Genomic DNA, 26,018 nt, shown 5'->3' on the forward strand with positions numbered 1-26,018 from the left:
GGAACATCACAGATAGTAGGAGGCTTACTGGGATTTGTGCTATCTGAGAATGATGCATGCCGGGGTATATCCAAGAAGTCAGGAAACATTGAAAATTTCAAATGAGGAAATATTTTATTTTTCAAGTTGGGTAAAATTTATTTCCATTCCCAAAGAGTCAGGCTAGTGGAGGCACTGAGCACACAGAGTTTGGGTTTGTTTACACTTCAGACTCTACAGATGCGCCGCTTTAACACTTCAGTGTAGACACTAACTGTGCCAATGGGAGGGGTTCTCCAGTTGGCATAGGTAATCCACTTCCCAAGAGGCAGTAGCTTCATTGATGGAAGAATTCTTCCATTGACCTATCACTGTCTACATAGGGGGGTTAAGTTGGCTTAACTACATTGCCCAGGAGTGTTGATTTTTCACACTCCTGAGTGATGTAGCTGGGTTGACCTTGTGAAGCCCAGGGTTTGAACACTTTTTTTAATTTTTGCCCTTCATTTGACCTGTAATTCTACTTTGACTGGGAATCTTCTTCGTTGAAAAAGAAAAATGTCTATCTTTTTTCCTCAATAAGTTCTTCAAAGAAGAACAAAGGAAAAAAACCCTGTAAATACGCCATATATATTCATTATTTGAATCCCTTTTGATATTGTAAAATTTATTGTACAGGCAAGCTAGTTATATTTAAAAAAAAAAAAACTATACTGTTTGAAACTACAGGCAGGCAAAGATGAACTACTGGGGAAAGCATGTAGGTACTGAAGTTCTGCTAAGCAGGAGCCTAGACTGCACTATATATGATTTACACTCAATAAGGATTGCTCCATATTGCTCTGGCTGCTAGAGTCCTATTAGGCATTATATATGATTTGCCCCATATGGTGGTGCCTAATAGGACTCTAGCAGCCAGAGTAATATGGAGCAATCCTTAGGCTGCTCAAAGTTGCATCTGGGGCAGTTCCAGCCAAGGATCAGGGGAAGCTAAAAGGTGGCAGGTGAGGATTCAGCCTGATGCTTCCAGAAGCAAGAGAAATACAGAAAAGAGTGCTGAATGTTTTTTTCTTTTGTACAGCCTTTTAATACATTTCTGTGTGGATCAGCATTATTAATTCTGAATTTTGCTTGCTTTTGATTTTCACCTTAATATCTTGCTTTCTGCTTTAATGTCAGGTAAAACTTCTCCTTGGATTTGGTAAAGTGCCTTGCTTAAAACAATTGATGTTAAATACATGTATTCATCATGAAATCTAGATGACTGAGCAATTCAGCTGGTTTTCTTAAAATGATTCGATATCTTTATGCAGCTATGATTTGTATAGTGAAGCTGAGTTTTTCTTCAACTATATTCTGATCCGGGTAATTTGATTCTTCAATAACCATGGCTAAAACTATAATTTGTATTATTTTTTAGGTTTCAGAGTAGCAGCCGTGTTAGTCTGTATCCGCAAAAAGAACAGGAGTACTTGTGGCACCTTAGAGACTAACAGATTTATTAGAGCATAAGCTTTCGTGGACTACAGCCCACTTCTTCGGATGCATCCGAAGAAGTGGGCTGTAGTCCACGAAAGCTTATGCTCTAATAAATCTTAGTCTCTAAGGTGCCACAAGTACTCCTATTATTTTTTAAACTCCAACTTTTGATGGAGAATTAGGGTTAGCCTGTGTGTAATTTTTCAAGTATTAGCTCTTTAATTAAAACAACTATTTTATTTTTTCAATATATTAAATTACTATTACTATGAAAATTGGTGTCTGATAAAGTAAGCTAAAAGCTTTTCTCCCCTTTTAATTTTTTCATATTAACATTACATTTGGTATCTAAACACTTAGTAGATTTATTCTTGTGAGCCTGCTCAGTTGGAACTATCAGGTATCAGTGTACAGTTTTTGCTGTTTCTCAAACTGAGGCTTGCCTTCTTGAGGGCTGTGATTGCTTGTAAGCACACACGGAGGTGTGGATAAGGGGGAGGGGTATTTATTTCTTGCTAGATTGGTTTTGAAGAGGGATTTTTAAATTCTTAACATTGACCAGAGCTGCACCTGTGGTGGTCTCTCCCTGGAGAAGATCAAGCAAGAAATAGGTTAATTTTTCTTCTTTCCATATTCTTACAAATAAATGTCCATACTTAATTAAAAATAAGTGCAGGTGATTTGGTTTTGGTTTTTTATGTTTACATTGCCAGGATTCTGATATTTGAACCAAAGGGAGGAATACTATACCATTTTGGGGCATCTGGTCTAGAAATGAAATACCCATGCATTGTAAAGTTTGTTTCCCTTCAGTATGGGCAGCCTTGTTTTTTAACTTCGCTTTTGAAAGTTAGGTCTGTGTAAAAGGGTTTGTCCTGTTGCTGGGTTTATTTTGCTAATTTTTTTCTTATTAGAGCAAATTTACTCAAACCATTCAGTCAGTAAATTACTAAAACAGCCATGTTCTGCATCCTCTGATTTGATTTCCGTGATGTCCATTGTCATGAGTATGAGAGGGCATTTTAAGCTTAAAATAGCTGTATTACAAGGGACAATTAGGGTCAGCATTTAAAATTCCAGTTATATTTGGCTTGTGCCAGCTACCTAATATGGAGTGTAGGCTTTAAAAATCTAGTTCATCTTAATATGGTTTGACAGATGTGCAGTTTTAGTTGCAAAGTTTGGGGTTGGGAGAGAGGGGAGGTGTGGGATGGCAACTTCAGCATGGCATTTTTTCAAACATTTTTCATGTGCTTAGGTACATCCAAGCAGAAGTCAAGTTCCCTGCAGGTAGCAGATCAGGACCTACTGCCACCTTTTCACCCATACCAGCCTTTGGAATGCATAGTAGAAGAGACTGAAGGCAAGCTGAATGAACTTGGACAAAGAATTAGTGCTATTGAAAAAGCACAACTTAAATCATTGGAATTAATTCAAGGTGAACCTTTGAATAAAGATAAGATTGAAGAACTTAAAAAGAACAGAGAAGAACAAGTACAGAAGAAGAAGAAAATATTGAAGGAGCTGCAGAAGGTGGAAAGGCAGTTGCAGATGAAAACACAGCAGCAGTTTACCAAAGAATATTTGGAGACCAAAGGTCAGACAGAGACACCACTTCCCCTGCAGCAGCAGTGCCCACACACAGGTGTCTTCCCAGAAGTGGAAGGAGATGAGGGTCTACCAGAGGAAAACTTTTCAGAGTTACCTCAGGTTGACACAATCTTGTCTAAAGATGATGAACAACAGTCTTCACCACCTGCTGAACAAATAGAGTTTGTCCCTATCCAGGCATTGTCAACACCGCAATGTAATTTTTCCAGTAACTTAGGTTATAATGGGACAGATTCTCTTGACCTTCAGAAAGTATTAGGTAATCAGCAAAATGTAGGACAGCAGCAGCACATTGCTGGACATGGGCAGGGGCTGTTAGTTCAAGAACCAGACGGATTAATGGTTGCCACTCCAGCACAGACGCTTACCGACACTCTTGATGACCTAATAGCAGGTGGGTTAAGAAATATACATATTTTTGCATTAACTTGTGTGCTCAATTTCCCTTTCTCTCCTCCCCTCCAAAAAGACATCTTGCGGTTTTCCAATTTGGGAATACTTTCTTAAGAATATTTAATTTCTTATTAGTGCTATTAATCTTTAGACACTTCCAAATTCTAACATGAGTTTTTTTCCCTATCTGTTTTGCCAAATTGCTGAAGAAAGTGCTAGACTTCCTTTTATTGGAGACCTATTATAGCAGCCCCTGTGGCCTCATCTTTTTTATGATACTTTAAGGAAATCTTGTTGTGAGCAATTAGAAGTTGCCATTAGGAAACCTGAAAATGACTAGTTTTGTTTAAGTCTTCTATAGAATTTTGCATATAACCCTACGTGGATTTACTCAGTGTGGCAGTTGTCTCCGATGAAGTATGAAAACATTTTTTGTCACTTGTACTGACAAATGTACCACTATCCTTTCTGCTGGAAGCATTGATACAGTTTAAACACAGTCTAGACTCTAAATATAGATGCAAGACCATCTGTCCCTTTAGTGCTTATTTATAAAATTGACTCATGTTTTCAGAATAAATTCTAAACATCAGTTGTTAAAGTAATATGATTACTGTTTTACAAAATTTAAAATGTGGCACGCTATAAGGGATCAAATGGTGGTGGACCGACAGGATCAATATGCTACATTGGCTGTCTGGATGAAAAGCAAAAATCAAAACATTCCTGGCCTTGCCAATAAGTGTATGAAGATACAAGTAGAGATGAATCAAGGTTTCCCCCACATAAGGTTACACTTGCTAGCCACATTCTGGAAAGAGGTATCATCTTTGTGGAGTTCGCTTCAGGTATCTAGCTGAGATTTCTGTTTTTTGGTGGAGGTGTGAAAGATCTAAATGTGTAGCCACAATTGTATTCATGGGCAGGTCAGTCCTGACTGTCCTGCTTTTAGTTTGTTTGGTTTTTTTATCCAGCATCTCTCTCACCTCTTCTCAACTACTTTCGTCTGTCCCTTAGTCTTTATTCTCCTGTCTCTTTTCCTCTTCAGTTAGTCACTGTCCTATCCTCTTAATTTCATCTCAAGCTTTTCAGAAATGTCAAATAAGACTTTTTGCTAAGTCTCACAGGAACCTCCAAACTAGTAACTTGCCGAAGCTGAGTACATGTATCGGGATGGACAGCAATTTTGCAGTCTTCCCTCAAGCCCTATTGGATACTGTGGGATAGTTGTGATAAGTGTTACAAGATCAACTTCCTCCAGATGGTGATGTATAACTTCATTCAAAGAAACTCTCTAGTATGTGAGGGAGAGAGGAATGTAGGTCCTGCTTTCTGACATTTTTGTCGTCCCTTGTTACCCCAAGTCATGTTTCTGCAGAGCATTAGAGAGGAGTTAATTTACTTTTTAACAGGAGAAAACCTGGATTATTCTTAAATGTTCGTACTGAAAATCTATTTCGAAACTTCAGAGTACAGTGAGGAAAATCTTGCGTTTAATATATGTGATTTACAAGAGCTGAATTTTGGGGTTGGATATTATTGCTATAACATGTTCTGTATGTATGTCTACCACAAATCTCTAAATGGATCATACAATGTGCATTTAAATTGCTAGTAGTCACATTTTAAATCACTAGCTATATGGTCTTTATTTATATATAATGTAACTGCAGTAGCAAAAGGAGGACTTGCAGTGATCAACTCAGTAATAGAATGGAATCTAGCTGGTTTTATATCAACGTTATTTTGTGTATCTTACATAAAATGTAACTAAATTTCAAAAAGTTATACCATAAATAGTGTAGTCTTTTAATAGTGAGTTTTGTACTTACATTTCCTAAATTTAGTTAGCTTGAAAGTGAAATATGAAACATACGAAATGTTTACTATTTAAAAACCTCAACTTATTTATATGACAAAGACCTAATGGATATTTTATGTCTAACTGAAAACCCTGTCATTATGTTCAGAATGTGCAGTATTTAACAAAGTGACCATGCATATCCTACTTATTATCATAAAACTGATTTACTACAGTCTAACCAATTAAGAATTTTTCTTAATGAACATTTTTTCTATACAAGTGAAGTTTTTACTTGTATTTCTTTAGATATTGTTAGTGCTAGTTAAATTTAGTAAAGTGCCACAACTATGTACTGTATCTTAATAATATATTTCCAATAATACAACCATGAGTGGACTTTAGAAATCCCAGCTACATATGTTGTTGCTACTGGTAGTAACTGAAATTATTGTTGCTCCACAAACATGTATTTTCTCCTGATTTTCATAAATGTAAGTTAAACTTCCTGAAGATGATCAGGAGAGATTTTAGTTACTTTGCTCTAGTTATCAAGAATCAATATTGTGACACATCTTTTAGTAGATTAAACCCTCAAAGTCATGGGCTCACATCTTAACATGAAGTTACATGCATTTATTTAAAAATCTGCAAAGCATTTTAAAACATGTGTTCACCCTAATTTCACATTTTATCCATATTCAAGGTGCTCTTGAACACCGCACCCTGGCAAGTTTGAAGATCAGATTACGGTGCTGTTTTATATGGAAGTTGTTTTGCAGTAGAAAATATGGAAATCAAGAAGTCTTGTATACATAAACCACATTAACAGATGTTTATGTGTAATGGCAATTGCTACCAAGTTCAGTGTTTCTTGAAAGCCTCTTTAAAAAAAAAAAAAGTGTCTTGGGGAAATCTCCCATGATTACACTACCCCTTGTAGAACTGCACCAATGATAGCAACTGTGAAAGCATTAGTGTAGAAAGGGCTTCAACATTTTTACCACTCTGTATGGTAACCCAACTCAAAGCAGGTCTAGTTGACACACTAGTAAAAATACTGGCAGCGACTGGTGCCCTGATTACACTAATGCTTCCACTGTCACCAGTGCAACAGTGGCAAACTTCTCAAAGGTCCTGTTTAGACAAGGCCTAAGTATTGTAGCATGAACTTCCTTGAATCTCTTCCTCTCTCCAAGGAGTGTCTTCATTGAGTAATTTAGTTATTACATGTCATTGTAATTCTTATCATTATTGGCCAGCCTGGTAGTTTAGTGCATCAACTAAATGGAACAGGAGTACTTGTGGCACCTAAAGGGAGGAACTACTGAGATTCATAGGGCAGCTGGTGTTAGGGGAGGTTTTGAGTTGTAACTTGGAGTTGGAGGTCTAAATTTCCCTGATTACAAATTTAATAGTTAAAGCTACCCACTCTGTGTATTCACCTTAATGAATTCTGTGATCTTGCATACCATCTGTGCTGTAGTAATTAAGCAGAATTTGGAAAGTTAAGATTAATTCATAAACTCAGAATGAATGCAGTTGCATTATCCTTAATCATAAAGTATAAACTGAATTTTTTTAATAGCTTTATAGAAAGCACACATCTAATTCTGAATCCTTTCACTGATTCTTGCAGGGTTTAATTGGATTTTATAAAGGTGAATTAAACTACTACACACTGAAGAACTGTAAAATATTAAGAATTAGTGCTTATTGCATCTTCTGAGACTTGATATGTGAACATAGGTTGACACAATTTTCAGATTTCATTGTACATTACTCCACTGCAGTACAAATTTGGTATACAAGAGGTTACATGCTATGTAATTTGGGTTTTCTTTGTAGTTCATATTGCATGCATACATGGGTAGGTTTCTCAATTAGCCACATTAAGTTCAAAGCTTTTTGTTGACTTCCTTGGGACAATGATGCATCCATTCGTTGCTAGTTTCTGTGTATTATCCAATATACTAATATTGCTCTGTCAGTTTGTGCTGGTCAGTCACCCTTTTCATTCAAAATACAGACTTTTTGCACCTTGCTTCTGTCTGGAATTCTTTCCCTAGAGAGATTTGATTGGTGGACTGAATCTGAATTTATAAATGTAAACTTTCAGTTTACTGAATGCTTGTGCAGTAACTCTGCAATCTTTTTTTTTGGCTCTGAAATCCATGCTTGTGAAATGATTCCACAAAATTGACGTGTTAATTTTTATTTCTTGAATCATTGTTAAAGATGACTTCTAGGCTACTGCATTATGAAATACATAACCATTTGGAATAATGCTGGTCACCGGTGTAATCCAAAGTGGGAAATGTTGAAGCATAATGTGAAAAGTAACAATTGTATACAAAACACACTCCTGTTTAAAATAACACTGGTTAAATGTGGTTCAATCTGAACCTAGTAGACAGACTGTCATTCGTTTTAAAAGATTAATAGGTCACAATGTGGTGGTTGATTGCTTATAATAGGATTTTAAAATAATGTGGGGGTTTTTTAATTCCAGGGAAAGTTCTTATAAAAGAGACTAGACAATACTGAAATACTACAAATTTACATTCATGGGGAAAAAAAACAAATACAATGGATCTACATTATTAGTCATATTGTCTATAGATACCGATCTTATTGCCAACTATCTTTATTACAGTAATATGAGGTATATTTAGTAGTTCATAAGTATAGCAGTTGGAGTCTAATTTTACCTTCATACTACAACTGTCAGATCAGCCACAATCTCTCTGTGCCTTAGTACGTTTTAAGCATTAAAAGGAGCTATGAACCTGGCATTTTGTTCAAGATCATCACACCAGTTGTTCCTAGTCTGATTCCCTGTAATTGCTTTTCCCAAATTAAAAAATACCAGTAATATCTTTAATGCTGTGTAGGATTGTTTACTACAATTTATTAGTGAAGATTAAAGAAAATACATTTTGTAAAAGTTTTGGGCCTTCATAAACTTACGAATATCTAAATGAAGCCCTACAATCAGAAATGTCATTTAAACTTCAGACTTATTCAGGCAGCAAGCTTATTGAATATGTTGTAAATAACAGTACAAGTTGAACCTCTCTAATCTGGCACTCTCTGGTCCGGCAACATCTGTGGTCCGGCATGATTTTATTTTGTGTTTTATGCTTTATCTACTTATTTCCTTGTGCCAATACAGAAAAATTGTGTAACAACACTAACACTTTGTTATGAAGAGAGCCAGTAAGCCTTGACTAGACGGCATTGCAAGCGTTGTTCCGCTTATTCGCCTTGGCGAGATAAAAATAAAGAGAAACCCAATCACTACAATATTGACCTCCCGTGCTTCGGCAAATTCTCTGGTTTGGCACCAGTCAGATCCCGAGAGTACCGAACCAGAGAGGTTCAACCTATATTCTATAAAAGTATTATCAGTATGTTTTGTAGGGAAGGATCTAAAATCAGTGCAGTCACAAAATAAGTATTATATAAAGCCTAAATTGCATGAGGTGAAACTCTTAATTATTTTTAATTATATATAGATCACTATATTTAGTTAATCTATATACCTCCTAATGAAATGATAGAAGTGTATCTAATCCTCTAAAGTAAATCGTGTTCCTATATGTCTGTTTTGAAAGTAAAGCAGCAAACTTGGCTTCCATGTCACTATGAGTTTGTGTGTTTGTGCTATTGCCCAGCACCCTGTAACTTTCCATTTCATAATGGAACATAATACCTACTCCAACTGAATCATGCACATTTTCTCAGAGGCCTGTTAAAGATCTGTTAAAACAGATTTTTTGGGGGGTGACCCTTACTCTCATGGTTCAGTACCAGACAAGTTTACTAAAGTGCATCAGTATAGAGCTCTTTCAAGTTTCCTGTTCCATTCATCAGGGACTAAAGATACCAGGGCTACTTTTTGTAATGCTAGGAGTTTGCCCCAGTGTCCTTGAACAAAATCTCCCTTCCCCCCGCTGTTCAATATTCTGTGCTCCACTGAGTTTGTTGCCCTCCCATTTTGGAGGTTGATGTACTTCAGTGGTGCTGTGTAGTTGAAGTGATTTTTGCATTCTTCAAGAGTATGTTGAAAATATACATTTTTGTGAGGTTATAAACTGGGTTAGAAGTTATCCAGAAAACTGACTCTTTTCTGCTTAGGAAATGCCACCAAGAACGGAAGAATTTTTCCTTCTGCTCTTGTTCCTCAGTGTAGCAAAGATTTCCCTTAGCTTATAGTTGTATTTATTTATTTTTTTAAAAAGATGCCACTAAATCTGTTTTATCCCATCTGAGCATCTGTTTTGCAGAATTCCACTTGATCTTTTGCCTCTAATCCCATTATCTTTTGCCATAGCAATGTAGTTTAAGATTCACATCATCTTTTTAATTTTTGTACAGTGTGCTGCTCCTTTACATATTATCTTAATACCTTAACTGCAAAGCTGGGCCACAAGTGATAGCCAAAATGGATATAGTGCTACATGTTCATATCGCTATTCCTCTGGAACACTGTAGTTTATCTAATACCATAGGTTAGAACCACACTAGGATTTAGTCATTTGAAAATTGCCTTGAACTTTCTGTAGCAAATTGCTAAAATAATTCTTGGGAAGTCTAATAAGGGACATAAATGACTCCTTAAGCAAGTATCAGGGGGTAGCCGTGTTAGTCTGTATCTACAAAAACAACAAAGAGTCTGGTGGCACCTTAAAGACTAACAGATTTATTTGGGCATAAGCTTTCGTGAGTAAAAACCTCACTTCTTCCTTAAGCAAGTGTTCCTTTTAGTTCAATTGATTTTGGACTTTAAAAAGAAAATGGTGAACTGCTCTCTCATTCCTGCAAAATCCTGATTTGGAAGCCAGGTATGGTATGGCCAATCTTTGAGAATGAGTTTCCATGCTCTGCAAGTGAGACCAATAGCTGACCTGCTTTTCTATGGTAATGTCTACAACACTGAACATATTTGACTCTGGGTGTAATATCCATACTAGCTTAGTTAAATCTGGTCCCATACAAAATATTTTGTTAAGATGTGTTGAGAAATACTTGTGGTATGATGGTCCTTCTTTAAAACCTGTAATTGAATATAAAATTTGGCCTTAACAAGCCTACTAATTGCTATTAACATATGTTTGCTATTCAGTGAACTACATCATCTTCAGGATACAATCTTCATAGAGAGGTTATTCTTGAAAGAGTCATATTATATTAACAGTTCTTATTGGTCAAATATCCGGTTTGGCAACCAGCCAACAAATGGGGCATCACAACAGGCATCCAAAAAGTTACAGGAATCTAAAATTTTGCAAATAGTAGTTGCCTTTTAGCAGTTATTGGGGAGGAAATCAATTATATCAGATACTGTTACAATCTTGGTGGTTAGAGTTGACTTGGAACCAGTATACAGAGTTTCCATTAATGCACAGAGTTTAACAGCTTTTGTCCTCTGAAGAGATTCAGTCCTGGTCATTTGATTTTTAGATTTTGGTGGATTTAAATTAAGGTTAAATGTAATCTATTACTCAGGAGTCTTAAAAACAAATTAAATGTCTGAAGTACATTCCTCTGTGCTTTTTCCTTTTTTCTCCCCCCCCCCCCCCCAAAAAAAAAAAAAAAAGTTCTAAAATACCTCTTCAGAAGGATGCTATTAGCTTATATTAGGGAAAAATCAGTCCTTAGCTGGATGATTTAGTGTCTTACTGTTTAGTATTTTGGAAAATCTTTTTAAATCCACTTAACTTTAGCACTTAATAGTGCTTTGAACATGTAGAGCAGGGGTCGGCAGCCTTTCATAAGTGGTGTGCCGAGTCTTCATTTATTCACTCTAATTTAAGGTTTTGTGTGCCAGTAATACATTTAAGTTTTTAGAAGGTCTCTTTGTATAAGTCTATAATTTATAACTAAACTATTGTATGTAAAGTAAATAAGGTTTTTAAAATGTTTAAGAAGTTTCATTTAAAATTAAATTAAAATACAGAGCCCCCCAGACCGGTGGCCAGGACCCGGGCAGTGTGAGTGCATAGGTTGCCTACCCCGATGTAGAGAATTCATTAATGTAAAATACTGCTTAACACCCTGCTGAGGTAGGTAAGTATTAATGCAGGGGTTCTCAAACTGGGGGTCGGGACCCCTGAGGGGGTCATGAGGTTATTACATGGGGGGGGGTCGCAAGCTGTTAGTCTCCACCCCAAAGCCCACTTTGCCTCCAGCATTTATAATAGTGTTAAATATTAAAAAAAAGTGTTTTTAATTTATAAGGGGGGTCGCACTCAGAGGCTTGCTATGTGAAAGGGATCACTAGTACAAAAGTTTGAGAACCACTGTATTAATGCAAATTACGTAGATGAAGCATAAGACCTTTGTATCTGGAAACTCATAATACAAACCTGGTGTGTTCACAAGGTGCTTTGCTTTTGAGGCGAAGTGAACTCCACTTGAGTCCAGGTATAATACACTGCTGCATTTATACTGTAACTAAACTTCATTGCTCACCTTTGACTTGTGCACTAAAATGTGAGTCCTAACACTAAACTGCCTTTGGGACTGTAACTGAAAACTTCCATCTCAAAGGCTTGATTTTTATTTTTTTAAACAAGTTACCCTGGCTTTAAGAACTCTCAGTTTGGGTTCTTCTAAAATCTGCTCCACTTGTGAATATATCATTTGTATTTCATATACCTATAACCAAACATCAGAATGTATTCTCATTTCCTACTGTTTCTGATCTTACTAAGATCTTTCCAGTAATTTAACTTTTATCCTGCATCATTAATTGATACTCTATTTTCATTCAGTGGTTTAATTTTTAAATCCTTTCCATTTGTGAATAACAGTTCATGGTAAAACTGCTGAAGTTTCTGTTTAGAAACCATTCTTATCACGTTTTTGTTTCTCTTCTGTCTACCATTACTACAGAGAATATTGGCACTGGGGAAAAAAAAATTTCTGCTGCTTATTCCCCACTTGAACTCATCATGAACCTCTCTCATTATTATTGCTTGCTCCAGAAATACTATAAAACATTACATGTTTTGGGTTAATTTTACACTCTTGCTGGTTAGAACAAATCAATTGTTTCTCTAACTGGCCAGAGTAATTAGCGTACAATACAGAAATCTGGTAGTGCCATGAGATGCAAATTTTGATGTCCAGATGTGGTTTTCATACCAGTTTTTTTTATTCTCTAGATCTTACCTTTTATATTATAATAAAGGGTATTGAAATTTTTTAACTAGAAACAAGGTCAGTAGGGAGCTTTCCCCATCTGATTTATGTCAGAGCCCTTCTAATTTTTTTGGATCTTTCCTTCAAAAATAGCATCTATCAGTGTTCTGTGAGGCTAAGACAGAGCTCTGACCCTAGAAAATACTCATCATGGTGTTTCTGTCCTTTCTGCTAGTTGTTCCTAGTCTTTTAATTTTCGCACTGTATGTAAATATAGCTAATTCTTAGTTACAAACCTCAATTCAAATTGTGGAAAACTTAGAAAATAAAATCTCACTATTTGTATGTGTTTAAACTAACAGTCTTTAAGTGGAGATGGAATTTTGCAGCTCTGTTGTGAAAAGCTGCGTCACAACACACAATTTTAGGGAAAGGAAATTCTTAACTCATCTATGTGCCTGTCTTGTTGACTGCCATCTTCCTATTTTTCCCTCTGTTAATTTGTTGTAGCCAGAATTATTTCTGGAACTCACTTTTACTCTTCTTGCTTTAGTTGTCTTACCTAGAAAATTATTGACAGCGCTTACTACACTTTATATGAAATAGTTCTGAGTTCTGATATATTCCTTGTTTCCTAACTTTTAGATTATGCTTTTATCATAAATCCTTTACTATTGTCTGCCTAGAATGAACATTGAACTGTCACTGCTGAGGTTACAATATTAGATAATTTATTATCTTCATGGTTGTATGCAGAGAAATCATTTGCAGATTAAAATAAGCTTTCTGACCCAAACAGAGTTTGGACGTGACACTTGCATTATATTCTACAAACTACATTAAATAGCATAGTTTTTTTTCAGAGACATTTAAAGCTAAACGTTTTTTAGAAAATGCATTCTTATAGTATTAAGATTCTATAGTACAGTATTTTTTTCCATTTAAAGTGCTCAATTCTCAAGAGTGGAATAACAATGTTAATGTTGTTTTTCAGCTGTGAATAGCAGAGTGCCCACTGGCTCCACTAGTTCCTCACACACTACGGAATCCCCTACACCTGAGCCCTGTACACAGACACCAAGCAGTGTTGGCTCTCAGTCTGTGCTCCCCATGTATCCTTCGGTTGATATTGATGCACATGTAAGTAATTTGGCTACAGATTTATCTGCTTTACACTGACTTGTTTTAAAATTTAAAATAAAATGTCAGTCTAGCAGTAATGTGTTTTTAAAAAGTTGATTGTGTTCTGTGCTAAAACACTTCCCATTTACAAATGTCAACTTCTTTTTCTCCCCACCATGAAGACGGAGAGTAATCACGACACTGCACTGACCCTTGCATGTGCAGGAGGTCATGAAGAGCTTGTGTCTGTATTGATAGCACGAGGTGCCAATATTGAACACAGAGACAAGAAGGGTAAGCTACAAAAAAAAAAACCCTACAATTTGAGCTCAAAGTTTATGTTAAAATGGGGTTGAGTGCTCCCTTCATCTCAGTGGGTGTTCTCATTCCCTCCCTCCCTCCCCCTCCAATCCCCACATCTGTGCTTGTGAGCCTGTGCTGTGCACCAAGCATGCCCATTCTCAGCTCCTCACCCTGGTCCCAGTACTGCATGCTTCGAGCGTGCCTACTCTCAGTTCCCCACCCAGAGGGGCAGGGCTTCTCTAGATATCAGTTCACACAGGTGTGTGTGTGTGGGAATGGGGCTCAGACCCCATCCTCCCCAAAGGGCAGAGCGTCCTCAAATCCTGGTGCGCGAACATAGGGTAGTTGGGAGAGCAGCTCAGTCTCTCCAGATCCCAGCTCTCATGTTGGGGCTCTTGCAGAGCCATTCAAACCCTCTGAGAAGGATTGGGGCCCCCAGATCCTTGTGCACACGCACAGGAGAGGAGAATATAGGATTAACAGTCCCCCTCCCCTTTCTCTGCCACAAATCTTCTCCCTTCCCCTACAACCCATCCTAATTTATGCCCCTTCCTACACTCTCCCAGCCCCCACACCACCAGCATTGCTCCCACAAACCCATTTTCCTTCACTGCTCTGACCCCACTGTTCCATATTTCCCTAGCTGTGCACTGAAAAAAAGTTACAAGCATCTAACAATATTATGAGTGCCTCATGTTAGTAAGCTGTTTATCAGGAACTTGTGCCTTGATTATAAGCACACACAGGTCCTTTGTTCAGGAAACATGATTACATAATACTAACTGTCTTTCATCTTCCCTCTGGTTAATCAATTCTAATTGATTAATCAGTGCTGGTGTGCAGCTATGCTAATACCCAGTGTGGAAAAGCAGCAACATGCCGAGCAGCCATTATTGGGTATCTGCATAGAGCATGTGTAAATGTATTATCTTTCAGCAAATAGTTAAAGCTCCTTCTAAATTAGCTGTACAAATTAGAAGGTGCAAATTTCCCAAAAGTAAAAAACAAAAACCAACCTCTTAACAGAGATGGTTAGTAGCAGTGTGCCACAGATCATTCTCAGCTTTCAGCCAAGGGAAGGGTTTGAATTTACAGTGTGTGAGGGTAGCTAAGATTGTGATATAGCACATCTCCTTGAACCACCAAATTTCTGTGACAGTGTGCTGGCTGCAAACCCTCTTGTTGAGGCTTGCTGCATATGTGCATTTCAATTTCTTTGGCTCATGAATGTTTTTAACATATACTGTTATAGGGAGCCAAACTCTTCCTTTAATAACATTTTTCAGTATTGCTCCCCCAAAAGCGGCAGTGGGTGTCATGCTCTAAAGTTATAAGAATCTGTTGACTGTGAAATGTCTTTCGTGGGGGCTGTATCTGAGGAACCCCTTAATTAAAAGATCCCAAATTTGGGCCACTAGCAGTGCCCACCATCCCCATGAGGCACAGCAAGTTTTAAGACAATTGGAATAAGAATGTGGATTTTAGAGCTCTTAGAAGAGTCAGCCTTCAAACTAAGCTCTTCTCAACCTCAATAATAGCAGAGTTGGCAATGTGCTATAATACGGTACCCTAAGATTCTATTGGGATACATTTGGAATTAATCTTCTTGTCTGTGGATAGGGCCCTACCAAATTCATGGTCCATTTTGGTCAATGTCATGGTTGTAGGATTTTTTAAAATTGTAAATTTCATTATTTCAGCTATTTAAATCTGAAATTTCACGGTGTTGTAATTGTAGGGCTCCTGACCCAAAAAGGAGTTGTGGAAGGGTTGCAGTATTGCTACACTTACGTCTGTGCCCCTGCTGCTGGCGGCGGTGCTGGGCAGCTGAAAAACGGTGGCTGATGGCTGGGAGCAGAGCTCTGAAGGCAGAGCTGCCACCAGCAGCAGCGCAGAAGTAAGGATGGCACGGTATGGTATTGCCACCCATACTTCTGCGTTGCTGCCTGTAGAGCTGGGCCCTTAGCCAGCAGCCACCACACTCCAGACACCCAGCTCTGAAGGTGACAGCACAGAAGTAAGAGTGGCAATACCGTGACCCCCTAAAATAATCTTGAGACCCCCATGCAACTCCCTTTTGGGTCAGGACACCCAATTTCAGAAACGCTGGTCTCCCCCCATGAAATCTCTATAGTATAAGGTAAAAGCACACAAAAGACCAGTTTTCATGGTCTGCGACATGTTTTTCATGGCCACGAATTTGGTAGGGCCCTATCTATGGATGATCATTCTGATATTTGACTCAGGTATTTGTTGAATTAATCTATTAGTACATACTTTCTGGCTTGCTATTAATTTTGAGTTTTTCAGAGCTGCTTCTAATTGTGATTCTTTTTGGATTAGGTTTTACACCGCTTATTCTGGCTGCAACTGCTGGACATGTTGGTGTAGTGGAAATTCTTTTAGACAAAGGTGGAGATATAGAAGCACAGTCAGAGCGCACAAAGGACACTCCACTTTCACTGGCATGCTCTGGTGGACGCCAAGAGGTACAAATACCTTGCTTCCTATTTCTTCTATAGGTTTTGAGTTGGTGTGTAAATTACTGCATTCATTTCTTGTTCTTTACCCTTAAATTAACATTGTCATTTTACAAAAAAAAGTCTTTAAACTTCAGGAATTGGTAGCTCTCTTGTCCCAGGAGAAGACAAGGGAATTAACTTTGCCTTGTTTATACAGCCCCACCATTGCAGCCCTTCACTACAGATTGGAGCCATTCTTCTATCCAATTTTCGTAATATCGTCTGTGAAAATCCTCAATTGGATGGGGGAGGAAGGTGGCTATTAAGCAATTCAGGGTACCCAGTCGGTCCTATCTTCACTGCATAGTAAGTGAAGGGGCATTCTTTGCAGTACTCCAACTCAGAGAGATCAGGACCAGAAACTAAAATTGTCTTACACATACACAGCCTTCCAGAACACTAACACTAGACTAGCAGATATTTCCATTTTGACTTGTAAGTAGATGCAATGTAGACCTGACTCACAGAAGGTAGAACTACTTCTTAAACTACTTTTAAATTGAGCTTTTCACTTTTGCTTCTAAGATGTTTAGTCTTACATGCTTATGATGTCAAAGGCAGAGAAACTTGGAAGAAAACACGGGAAACTATAGTAGCACAAATGCGCACATGAAAAATGCCATGATTGCAGGAGATGATAGATGTAGTAATTGGCAAGAAAATGAGGAGATTTGTAAAGGGGAGGCGTGAGTGGGAGAAATGCCCTTCCTCCTCCATTCCCTCACCTCCCTTAACTTCCATCATGATTTTGGGCATCCTTATACTTTTTGTTGGAAAGATTGTGCAACACAAACGTAAGCAAAATTGGCTTAGGGTTCACTTTTTCATTCAAGTTGTGGGAGGCACAACAAGGGAAACCCTCACAAATTTCAACTATATCAGACTTCCTAAGAACAGGATATGTCCTAAATCTCAGACCTCCATTCAGAGAAAGAGATTCCCTTAAAGGCTTGTAACCTCAGTTAGGTAAAGTAATCCTTTTGGAGGAAAAGTGCTGCATTGGCACAACCCACACAGACTGTCTTATGAATAGGATTAACTGCTGGCTCTATACAGTGCATAAGTAAAATTAAAGATCCTACAGAGGAACCTCGTCACACTCTAGCCTGCCTGCTGCCCATGGAAACTGGTAATACACTTAAAGCTTTGAATGTGTGTTAGCCATTATCCAGAAAGTAGCAGAAAATTAAGGCCCAGTATTCCTTTCGCACTTTTTTTCATGCTGTACATTTCAGGTAGTTGACTTGCTGCTGGCCCGGGGAGCAAATAAAGAGCATAGGAACGTGTCTGACTATACACCACTAAGCCTTGCTGCATCTGGGGGATACGTCAACATCATTAAGATTCTGCTTAATGCTGGAGCAGAAATTAATTCAAGGTAACATACTCTCCATGTCATAGACAAACTGCAGTATGGGACAGATGTTCCACTGTGGTTTTATATCAATACGTAAATTGGAGCTTGGAGTGCTTCCAAATCTCCCTGCTAAGTTTGCACTGTTGAAATGTTATGTTTTTTCTGACTGGATACATTTAGAGAAGCTGCTATAGGTGATCTCCTGCCACCAAAAAAAAAAAAAAATTCCCTCAGTGTTTAGGTTGCTCTTGTGCCTGTATTAGTGCGGCATATGACCCTGTGTACCTACTCCTTTTCTCCATATTGGGATCTAGCACTCCAGGACTTTGTTTCCAGTTGAACTAAATAGAGGAACCAGCCAAAGCTCACAGTGGAGCACATGTTCTTTTGAAGCTTTACGTTTCAGTTGCTCTGGGGCCCATAAAAGGAAGAACTAAAACACATGGCTTTGTTGTCTGTTAACCAGTCTGTGTTCGCGTATTGTAGGAAAGTTAACCCATTTTGTATCCTCAAAATAGGTTGAAGTGTAGACTTGTGTAGACGTATGTCTGTCTGATTTAGATGCAGGCCCAGTTATCTTTTTATTATTTAAATAGCTTAGAATTAGTACAGATATATACTTTAGCAAAACCTATTTCTTCTGAAAGAGAACACGTTCTCTTAGTAGATTTTAAACTGCAAATATCCTATATCCTGCTGGTTTTCAATAATCTGTTTTGAATTACTGATATTTTAGGTCAGTATGTATATACTTTACTATAAAATGTTGAAATGTACTTGGGTTCCCAGAGGATTCATCCAGATTCATCTAGTTCTGTGATCTGTAGTTAATTATTTTCTCTCTCTTTAGGACTGGGAGTAAGCTAGGCATTTCTCCTCTGATGTTGGCTGCTATGAATGGCCATGTACCTGCAGTGAAACTGTTGCTTGATATGGGTTCTGATATTAACGCGCAAATTGAGACCAATAGAAATACAGCCCTCACCCTGGCCTGTTTCCAGGGCCGAGCAGAGGTGGTCAGTCTCCTATTGGATAGGAAGGCCAATGTTGAACATAGGGCTAAGGTAAGCAAGCAGACGAGCTTTCTCTTCAGATTTATTTCGGGCAAGAGGATCTCTTTGATTTGTCAGCTTCCTTGAAGTTTCTCTGTTAATATAAATCTTTGAGCCTATTTGCCTATGTCGACTTCACTGATTTAAAAGCAACCCCATAGGATTGATGGCCATATATTTGATCACTCTTGTTCAAAGCATCTCAAAAAGTTCTTTAAGAAATCTCTACCACTCACAAGGAACTGTAAAGCATAACAGTTTACCAAAACCTCATTATTCTTACCCTGCAAATCAGCAAATTAAAAACATTTATAAGCAAAAGCTAATGTGCTAAAGATAATAACCACTCCATGTTCCAGCTTCTGTCAGAATGTCAGACTTTTTTCATATACTGTGAAATAAGCATTACATGTGAAAAACAAATGTGATTACTTACGAGTGGCATTCATCTACTTTTTCCAAAACAGCTAATTCATACTTTCTGAATGGGAAGCAAAATAGGTCCTGACTACTTTTGGTCTTTAAAGATCATGAGATCATAAATTTCAAGGTTAACATGACTAATGTTCATTAACAAAACACATGGGTAGAGTCCATAAAGCAGAAAAGGAACTTAATAGTGCGTAAGTTTTGACAATGATGCACAGATACTGCTTGCTATTATGTGCACTCAACAAAAATGGTTTAGGTTAAGCCTTTATCTCTTTTAGGTGAAAACTGTGGTGTTAATATAGAACCCATGGTTTAAATACTGAGAGTTCCTGTTTCTCTGACATTCTATGGGCCCCATTCTTTGGTACACTGGAACAGTTTTATGCCTCATTCCTGTCACAAAGCAGTCCAAAAGTCAGCATAGACTGACACTTGTATTTCACTAGCATAGGGGAATTTTTGGTAAACCCTAGAGCTGCAGCTTTAGTATCTTCTGTGCCCCCTTTCCCAGCTGCTTGTGCTGGAAATGTGACTGAGGAAGGGGTGTGTGGCCAGTGTTCTCTTGTGCCCAGCTTCTACAATGGCCACTTGGGGATGTTGGCAACTGGTCTAAATTAGAACATTCTGAGCTGGGGACTCGACTGGTATCAGGACAGCCCCAGTGCCTAAGGGAATCCAAAGGTGGCGTGGAGCCACTTGTTTGACCCCCTTCTGTGCTGAAATCTCATGGTTTACATTTGGACCTATATTTCCCTCAATTTTAAGGGATACTTTTGTTAATTGTAAACTATTGGGATTAACATCTGATGGGATTTTGTCATCCATTTGTCTGGTCTACTGTAAAGCCTAAGGCCAAGATTTTTAAAAGTTTGCCTGGAGTTAGACGCCTAAATCCATAAATAAGAAGCCTGGTTTTTAAGTGCTGAAACCCTTAAAGGCACACCCAGACTATATTTTGCATCAATTGCATATTTTATAACTTGTTTGTTTTTTCAAACAGACTGGTCTCACCCCTTTGATGGAAGCTGCTTCAGGAGGGTATGCAGAGGTTGGAAGAGTTCTCCTTGATAAAGGAGCAGATGTCAATGCTCCACCTGTGCCTTCCTCGAGAGATACAGCTTTAACAATTGCAGCAGACAAAGGCCATTACAAATTCTGTGAGCTCCTGATTAATCGGTGGGTTATTTCTTATTTCATCAGTAACATACTTGTTCTGTCATGGAGTCCCTCTGTGGACAGACTCACAGAGATGAGGAATAGAGCTTAAATTCTGTGTTTAAATAATTCTTATCTGTAATTTAGAGATTAATGTAGATGGGAGAGAGATGTCCATAGCTCTGTTTTACTCCAGACATTTAAGTCTCCTTTTCAGTTTATGATATAACTTAAATAGCAAAGGATTTCCCAGCATAAGTGTTTTTACAGTTTTCCAACTCATCACTGAAGGTTTGTCAGTGATGGAAAATACGAACTTAAGTACAGTTTGAACATCCATATTTTTTTAGTAACCTTTTCTATATGTCAGCCATGTGTGCCCTGTGACTTACGTTTGTCTTTTTTAGGGGAGCACATATTGATGTTCGTAACAAGAAAGGAAACACGCCACTCTGGTTGGCAGCTAATGGTGGTCACTTTGACGTAGTGCAGTTACTTGTGCAGGCAGGAGCTGATGTGGATGCAGCAGATAACCGGAAAATTACACCTCTTATGTCAGCATTTCGTAAGGTAAGTTAATAAGGCAAACTTTTATGTCTTGTTTCAGCACTGAATACTTTCAAAAACAGTTTTAAATTGAAATGGGTAGTCTTGAAAGTGTCAGGAATACAACACGTTTTTAAGATAAGTATATTCTGCAGAGTTTAAGTTGCTGTTTCAAAAAAGGGCTAAAATATGGCTCAACACATCTGACTTTTGAGGGTGATCTGCTTCAGTTTTGTGTATTCATCAGAGCATACTTAATTTTGCTACTGTCAGTGGGTGAGTGATCTTGGCATGAAACCATTTCACCATCACAAGTCTCCGGCCAACCATCCTCTCCTCCTTTCAAGTCCACCACAGATGTTAGTGTCAACAACCTGCCCTCGCCCTCTGTCTGGATGAACACCAGTCTGTTTTAAACTGACCCAATTGCTGGATCCACTTGTGCATTTTCTGGATCTGGATAGTGGCTGGTCACTTGCTAGCTCTGGATCACAGGCACACTTCCCAATGCAGACTCTGTGTCCAACATGCTTCTTGAGCAGTGGGACCCTGCATTCCAACTGCCTTAGACCATGGTAGCAGTGCCACAGCCCTCCCAAGCGACTAGTAGCTTAGACATGTTACCCCAGAGTCCACCTGGTTATGGGAGCTCGGGTTTCTTGTTAAACTCTTCCGGGACAACATGGCAGGAAAGCAAGGAGGAACACAAGCTTAGCAAAGGAATTTCTTAAGCACAGATAATTTACTCCTAATACAGCACAGTAGAGAGTTGCAAGTCTTTCACATCTAACACACAATCCTGAATGCAGTTGCCCTAGGGCTGATCTCACCCTATCTGAGAGTCCTGGATTCAGTAAGCATCATAGGCTAGGCATACCTTCCCTCCTCCTTAGCCAGGTGGTTTTGGATGTGGTGGTGGTGGTGGTCACCCCTTTGACTCAGAGAAACACACTTCTTTTTCTATATGCTGACTTTCCAAAGTGCCAGGGATGCTCAACCCCCCGCTCTGCCCCAGGCCCCGGCCCCACTCCACCCCTTTCCCCAAGACCCCACCCCCGCCTCTTCCTGCCCCTGCTCCACCTCTGCCCCACTTCTTCCTACCCAGTTCCACCCTCTCCCCTGAGTGCAGCATCCTCGCTCCTCCCCGCTCCTTCTCCCCCCCCCAGCCTCCTGCTTGCTACAAAACAGATGATTGGGGCGGGCGGGAAGCGTGGGGAGGAATTGGGGAGGTGCTGATTCACAGGGCCTGCCGGTGGGCAGGGGCGCTGGGGACGGAGGTGTGTGATGGGGAGCTGATAGCGGGGCTTTTTTTCCCCCATGAGTGCTCCAGCTCCCGGAGCACCCACGGAGTCACCACCTATGTCCCCCTTTTTCCCCATTTGCTTCAGATAGGGGAGTTCCAGGCTCCAGCCCCCTCCCCATCAGCTTCTCTGTAGACACAGATTCAAAGTCAGAGGCCCTGTTAGTGGAAAAACCCATTGTTCCAGTATGGGAGAGTCAGTCAATGTTGCTGGCCCTGGATTGCTCTGTCATAGCTTCTCAAGCATAATCTTTCCTTTAGGTGTTAAGCCCCTTTTACAAATTGGAGGCAGTGTGACTTGGTGGGCAGAACACTGAACTGGGACTCAGGAGACCGCAATTCTATTTTCACTCAGGCATTGACCTGGGCAAGTCAGTTCAATGGAGTGCTGCAGTTTCCCCATCCATAAAATGGGGCTAAGCGTGCCTGCCTCCTTTGTAAAGTGCTTTGAGATCTACTAATGAGAAGTGTGTTATAAGAGTTAAGTGATATTATTTATTAATCCACAAACGAGGCTACAACACAAAGTAGAGCCCCTGACGCAATACGGAGTACATAGTTTGACAGACACATCCCCAATGCTGACAATAATTGAGCTTATTAAATTAATTTTAAAAAAATCTCTCCCAACATGTCTTCTCCTTTATCTTTTAGATGGGACGCTATTTGGGGAAGGGACTATCTTTGCTACTGTTTTGTACACCACTAAGCTCATTGTCAGTACTTTACAAACACTAATAGATGTTTTGGTACTTGGCAACATTTTATTTTAAATTACCATTTCAGATGTTAGCTTTATAACTATCATGTCAGCTAAAATTGTCATCCACTCACTTTTGTATTTACAGGACACTAGAATTTTATTTTATTTATTTTATTTTACAGGGTCATGTGAAAGTAGTTCAGTACCTAGTGAAAGAAGTTAACCAGTTTCCTTCAGACATCGAGTGCATGCGATATATAGCAACTATAACTGACAAGGTGAGTTTAACTGACTTTTTGAGAGTAGACTTAGTGCATTAAGGATATTAAAAAATACGTAGGTAACCGTACCGAGGTCTTAACAAGTATATACAATTAAAAACACACATTTTGAATGTTAATAACGTGTTATCTCCTATTAAAACTTTGGTGCCCAAATGGTAGATCCAAGGCCATTTAAAGACTGAATGGATAATTGAACTTTGTTACTACTATGTGAAACTTTCTCTTCCCACTATTTATGTGGCCTTTGCCTTGCCCAGAGCACCACCAGATACTTCTTTCTGAGCATACATGAAATGCCTATGTTTGACCCTTAAAATTCTGGAGCTAAAAAATTTCTTTGTGGAATTTTAAAATACATATATAAATGTAACAAGAATAAAATATAAAATTATTTCAGTTCTTATACAACAACTTATTTAAATCTTTCCCTCATGGATTCATCGCTTTTTTTCTCTTAAATCAGATTAAAATAATGTTAACAAATCTAGCTATAGAAAAATGAAAAAGTTTCAAAAGTTAGGTTACAGCCAACTATTCTGTCACTCTATCAAAGTGAGTCATATGTAACTTAGTTATTCTTCCTTCTACTTCAGAACAGTAGAGTATTAAGGGGAAAGGCCAACAGCAAAACCTCTTGAATTCAATTTTATTCTTGTTTTTTTAGGACAGTTTTTTTTAAATACTAAAGTAATGAAAGAATGGGGACCAACTTAACACATTTATTTCTAATTTTAAAAAGACTTCATACCTATTAGAGGAACTTTTGAAATGTTCATGAAACTATCCAAACTGGGAGGAATAATGTGCTTCCTTTATTGCAAAACTATCTCTAAAAAAGCTACTTCACAAATGTTAGCACTCTGTATCTTAGCATATTGGAGTAGTTGTATGTTTAGTAGTACCAGTGAGCCAATCATACACTTTAAGAGCAAGCTGCAATAATTAACTTCAGATTTTCAGGATTGCTTTAATAAAATAACTCTTATTCTTCAGGAACTATTGAAGAAGTGTCACCAGTGTGTGGAGACAATTGTGAAGGCTAAAGACCAGCAAGCTGCAGAAGCAAATAAGAACGCCAGTATCCTGCTGAAGGAGCTTGACCTGGAAAAGGTGAGTGGCGAAATCTGTCATTTTAGGTTAGTTCTTGGCCAGTGCATCTGCATATAGCAACTCTTTCTTTCAGATGTGTGTAAGCTTACAGGTTTTCCCTACTTCAAATTTGTAACTGTTACAAAATATAAATTAATGCTGCTTTTAAATATAAAAGGTGGATTTGGGGATATGTAAGTACATAGATAATTAACCCAAAAGGTGGCTTATAGAAACTGCTTTGGTTGTACTGTTTTGTTTTTCACCCAACTTTGGCTTTTTTGGAACCCGAGAATTTTTCAGGCAAAGACCAGGGGGCATGGCAGCCAAGACCACTTGACCGCTATGGCAGCAGGCCTGCAGGGAGCAGAAGGCTGCACACCCTGAATGCTGCCACCCCCCCCCCCTGCCAGACAGAGCCCCCTTCTTCAGCACTGCTCCAGGACTGAACTCAGGAGGGGCTCTGGCTGGCGGGGGGGGGGTCAGTATTCACAGGGTGCAGTCTTCCACTCTCCTCTTGACCCCCAGCTCTTCAATGTGGCTCATCCGCTTCCTCTGCACAGTGGGGGAGTGAGAAGGGCAGGGAGCTGGAAGGCTTCTTCAGCTCCTATTTCAGTGAGTACCTCCACCTGCTGCATGCTGTAAGTACCAGGAATCCCCCATGCCACTGTTGCCCTTTGTTTCTGGTTTTTACGATTATCACCGTTTCTAAAAAATGTTGACTATACACTGATAAATTCCCATTAAATTAACAAAAAAATTAAAAACCAAAATTGAAGTGCCTTATTTAGATGTCACAATTCAGTGGATTTGGCATCTCTGCCTGGCTGCAGCTGGAGTAAGATGATGAAATACTCTATTCTTCATTCATTGCCTGTATGCATCTCCATTGTAGAAGATGCATGTGCCCTAAGTGCACAAGCTCACCTCTATTTGAATAGTAGTGTCTCTTGGGGCTGCAATGTGCAACCTAGTTCCTTTTAGGAAATTTTAGGCTTGTTACTTTTTTGGTTAATTAAGCTGTTTGCCAGCATTTTGCATTACTCTGTACTTTATTTGGATGCAGAATGTGAAAGCATGAGGAAAATATGTCTTCAGTTAAAACTGTTAATATATACAAAACAATATCAGCTTGTTCTATGACTTATCTTGAAGCAGACCTTTGAGCTGTCAGATCAGTTAAACAGATTCAGCATGGCCAGTTGGACATGAGACTTTGAAGGAGTTACTCCCATCCCCAGGTGTGCTGCAAGTAGTACAATCAGTGACTGACTCAATAAGTAACAGTCCTCAGTTTGATAATGCTGCAGTGCCCAGAATAGCATTATTGGGTGCTGTACTGCTGAAGGCACCTTTTTTTTTTTTTTTTTTTTTTTTTTTTTTTTTTTTTTTGCAGGAGATCTAAAGTGGAGCTTTTGACTCTTTACAATAATTAACTCACCATAATATTTTTCACAAGAGAGAAGTTTTACCAAATTCCATGTTGACTAATTAGCCTCCTTCTGTGTCGCATTAAATTTCAGTTAGTTATTTTTCACTTCATCTGCTAACCTACAGTTTAGTGTTGTTGGTACTAACTGACTGCCTCATTGTACCCAAGAAGTAACTGTATTTCAGCAACTGATAACATGATAGCTATATGTAGCACATAAAGTACTCTGTGAGCCTTCTGAGTGAAAGATGTTAAGGTTGCTCCAGAAATTCTTTCACTAGCTCAGGTTTTTCAACACATTTTTGTAAT

At 38.7% G+C, this 26,018-nt stretch overlaps 1 protein-coding gene across 13 annotated transcripts in view; it reads left to right on the plus strand.

The window, feature by feature from the left end:
- ANKHD1 (ankyrin repeat and KH domain containing 1) overlaps positions 1–26,018 on the plus strand; it is a 199,674-nt gene that overhangs the window by 144,781 nt on the left and 28,875 nt on the right. For 11 of the 13 annotated variants that reach the window (XM_054038708.1, XM_054038713.1, XM_054038711.1 and 8 more), the window contains 10 exons: positions 2,717–3,463; positions 13,407–13,552; positions 13,717–13,828; positions 16,181–16,326; positions 17,595–17,737; positions 18,567–18,780; positions 20,201–20,376; positions 20,763–20,925; positions 23,087–23,182; positions 24,182–24,298. In XM_054038708.1, coding sequence (XP_053894683.1) covers positions 2,717–3,463; positions 13,407–13,552; positions 13,717–13,828; positions 16,181–16,326; positions 17,595–17,737; positions 18,567–18,780; positions 20,201–20,376; positions 20,763–20,925; positions 23,087–23,182; positions 24,182–24,298 — 2,060 coding nt within the window. The remainder of the gene's footprint in view (positions 1–2,716; positions 3,464–13,406; positions 13,553–13,716; positions 13,829–16,180; positions 16,327–17,594; positions 17,738–18,566; positions 18,781–20,200; positions 20,377–20,762; positions 20,926–23,086; positions 23,183–24,181; positions 24,299–26,018) is intronic. The other 2 variants (XM_054038717.1, XM_054038718.1) reach the window with 1 other exon arrangement.

Source organism: Malaclemys terrapin, chromosome 8, assembly GCF_027887155.1.
Source record: "Malaclemys terrapin pileata isolate rMalTer1 chromosome 8, rMalTer1.hap1, whole genome shotgun sequence".
Lineage (NCBI taxonomy): Eukaryota > Metazoa > Chordata > Testudines > Emydidae > Malaclemys > Malaclemys terrapin.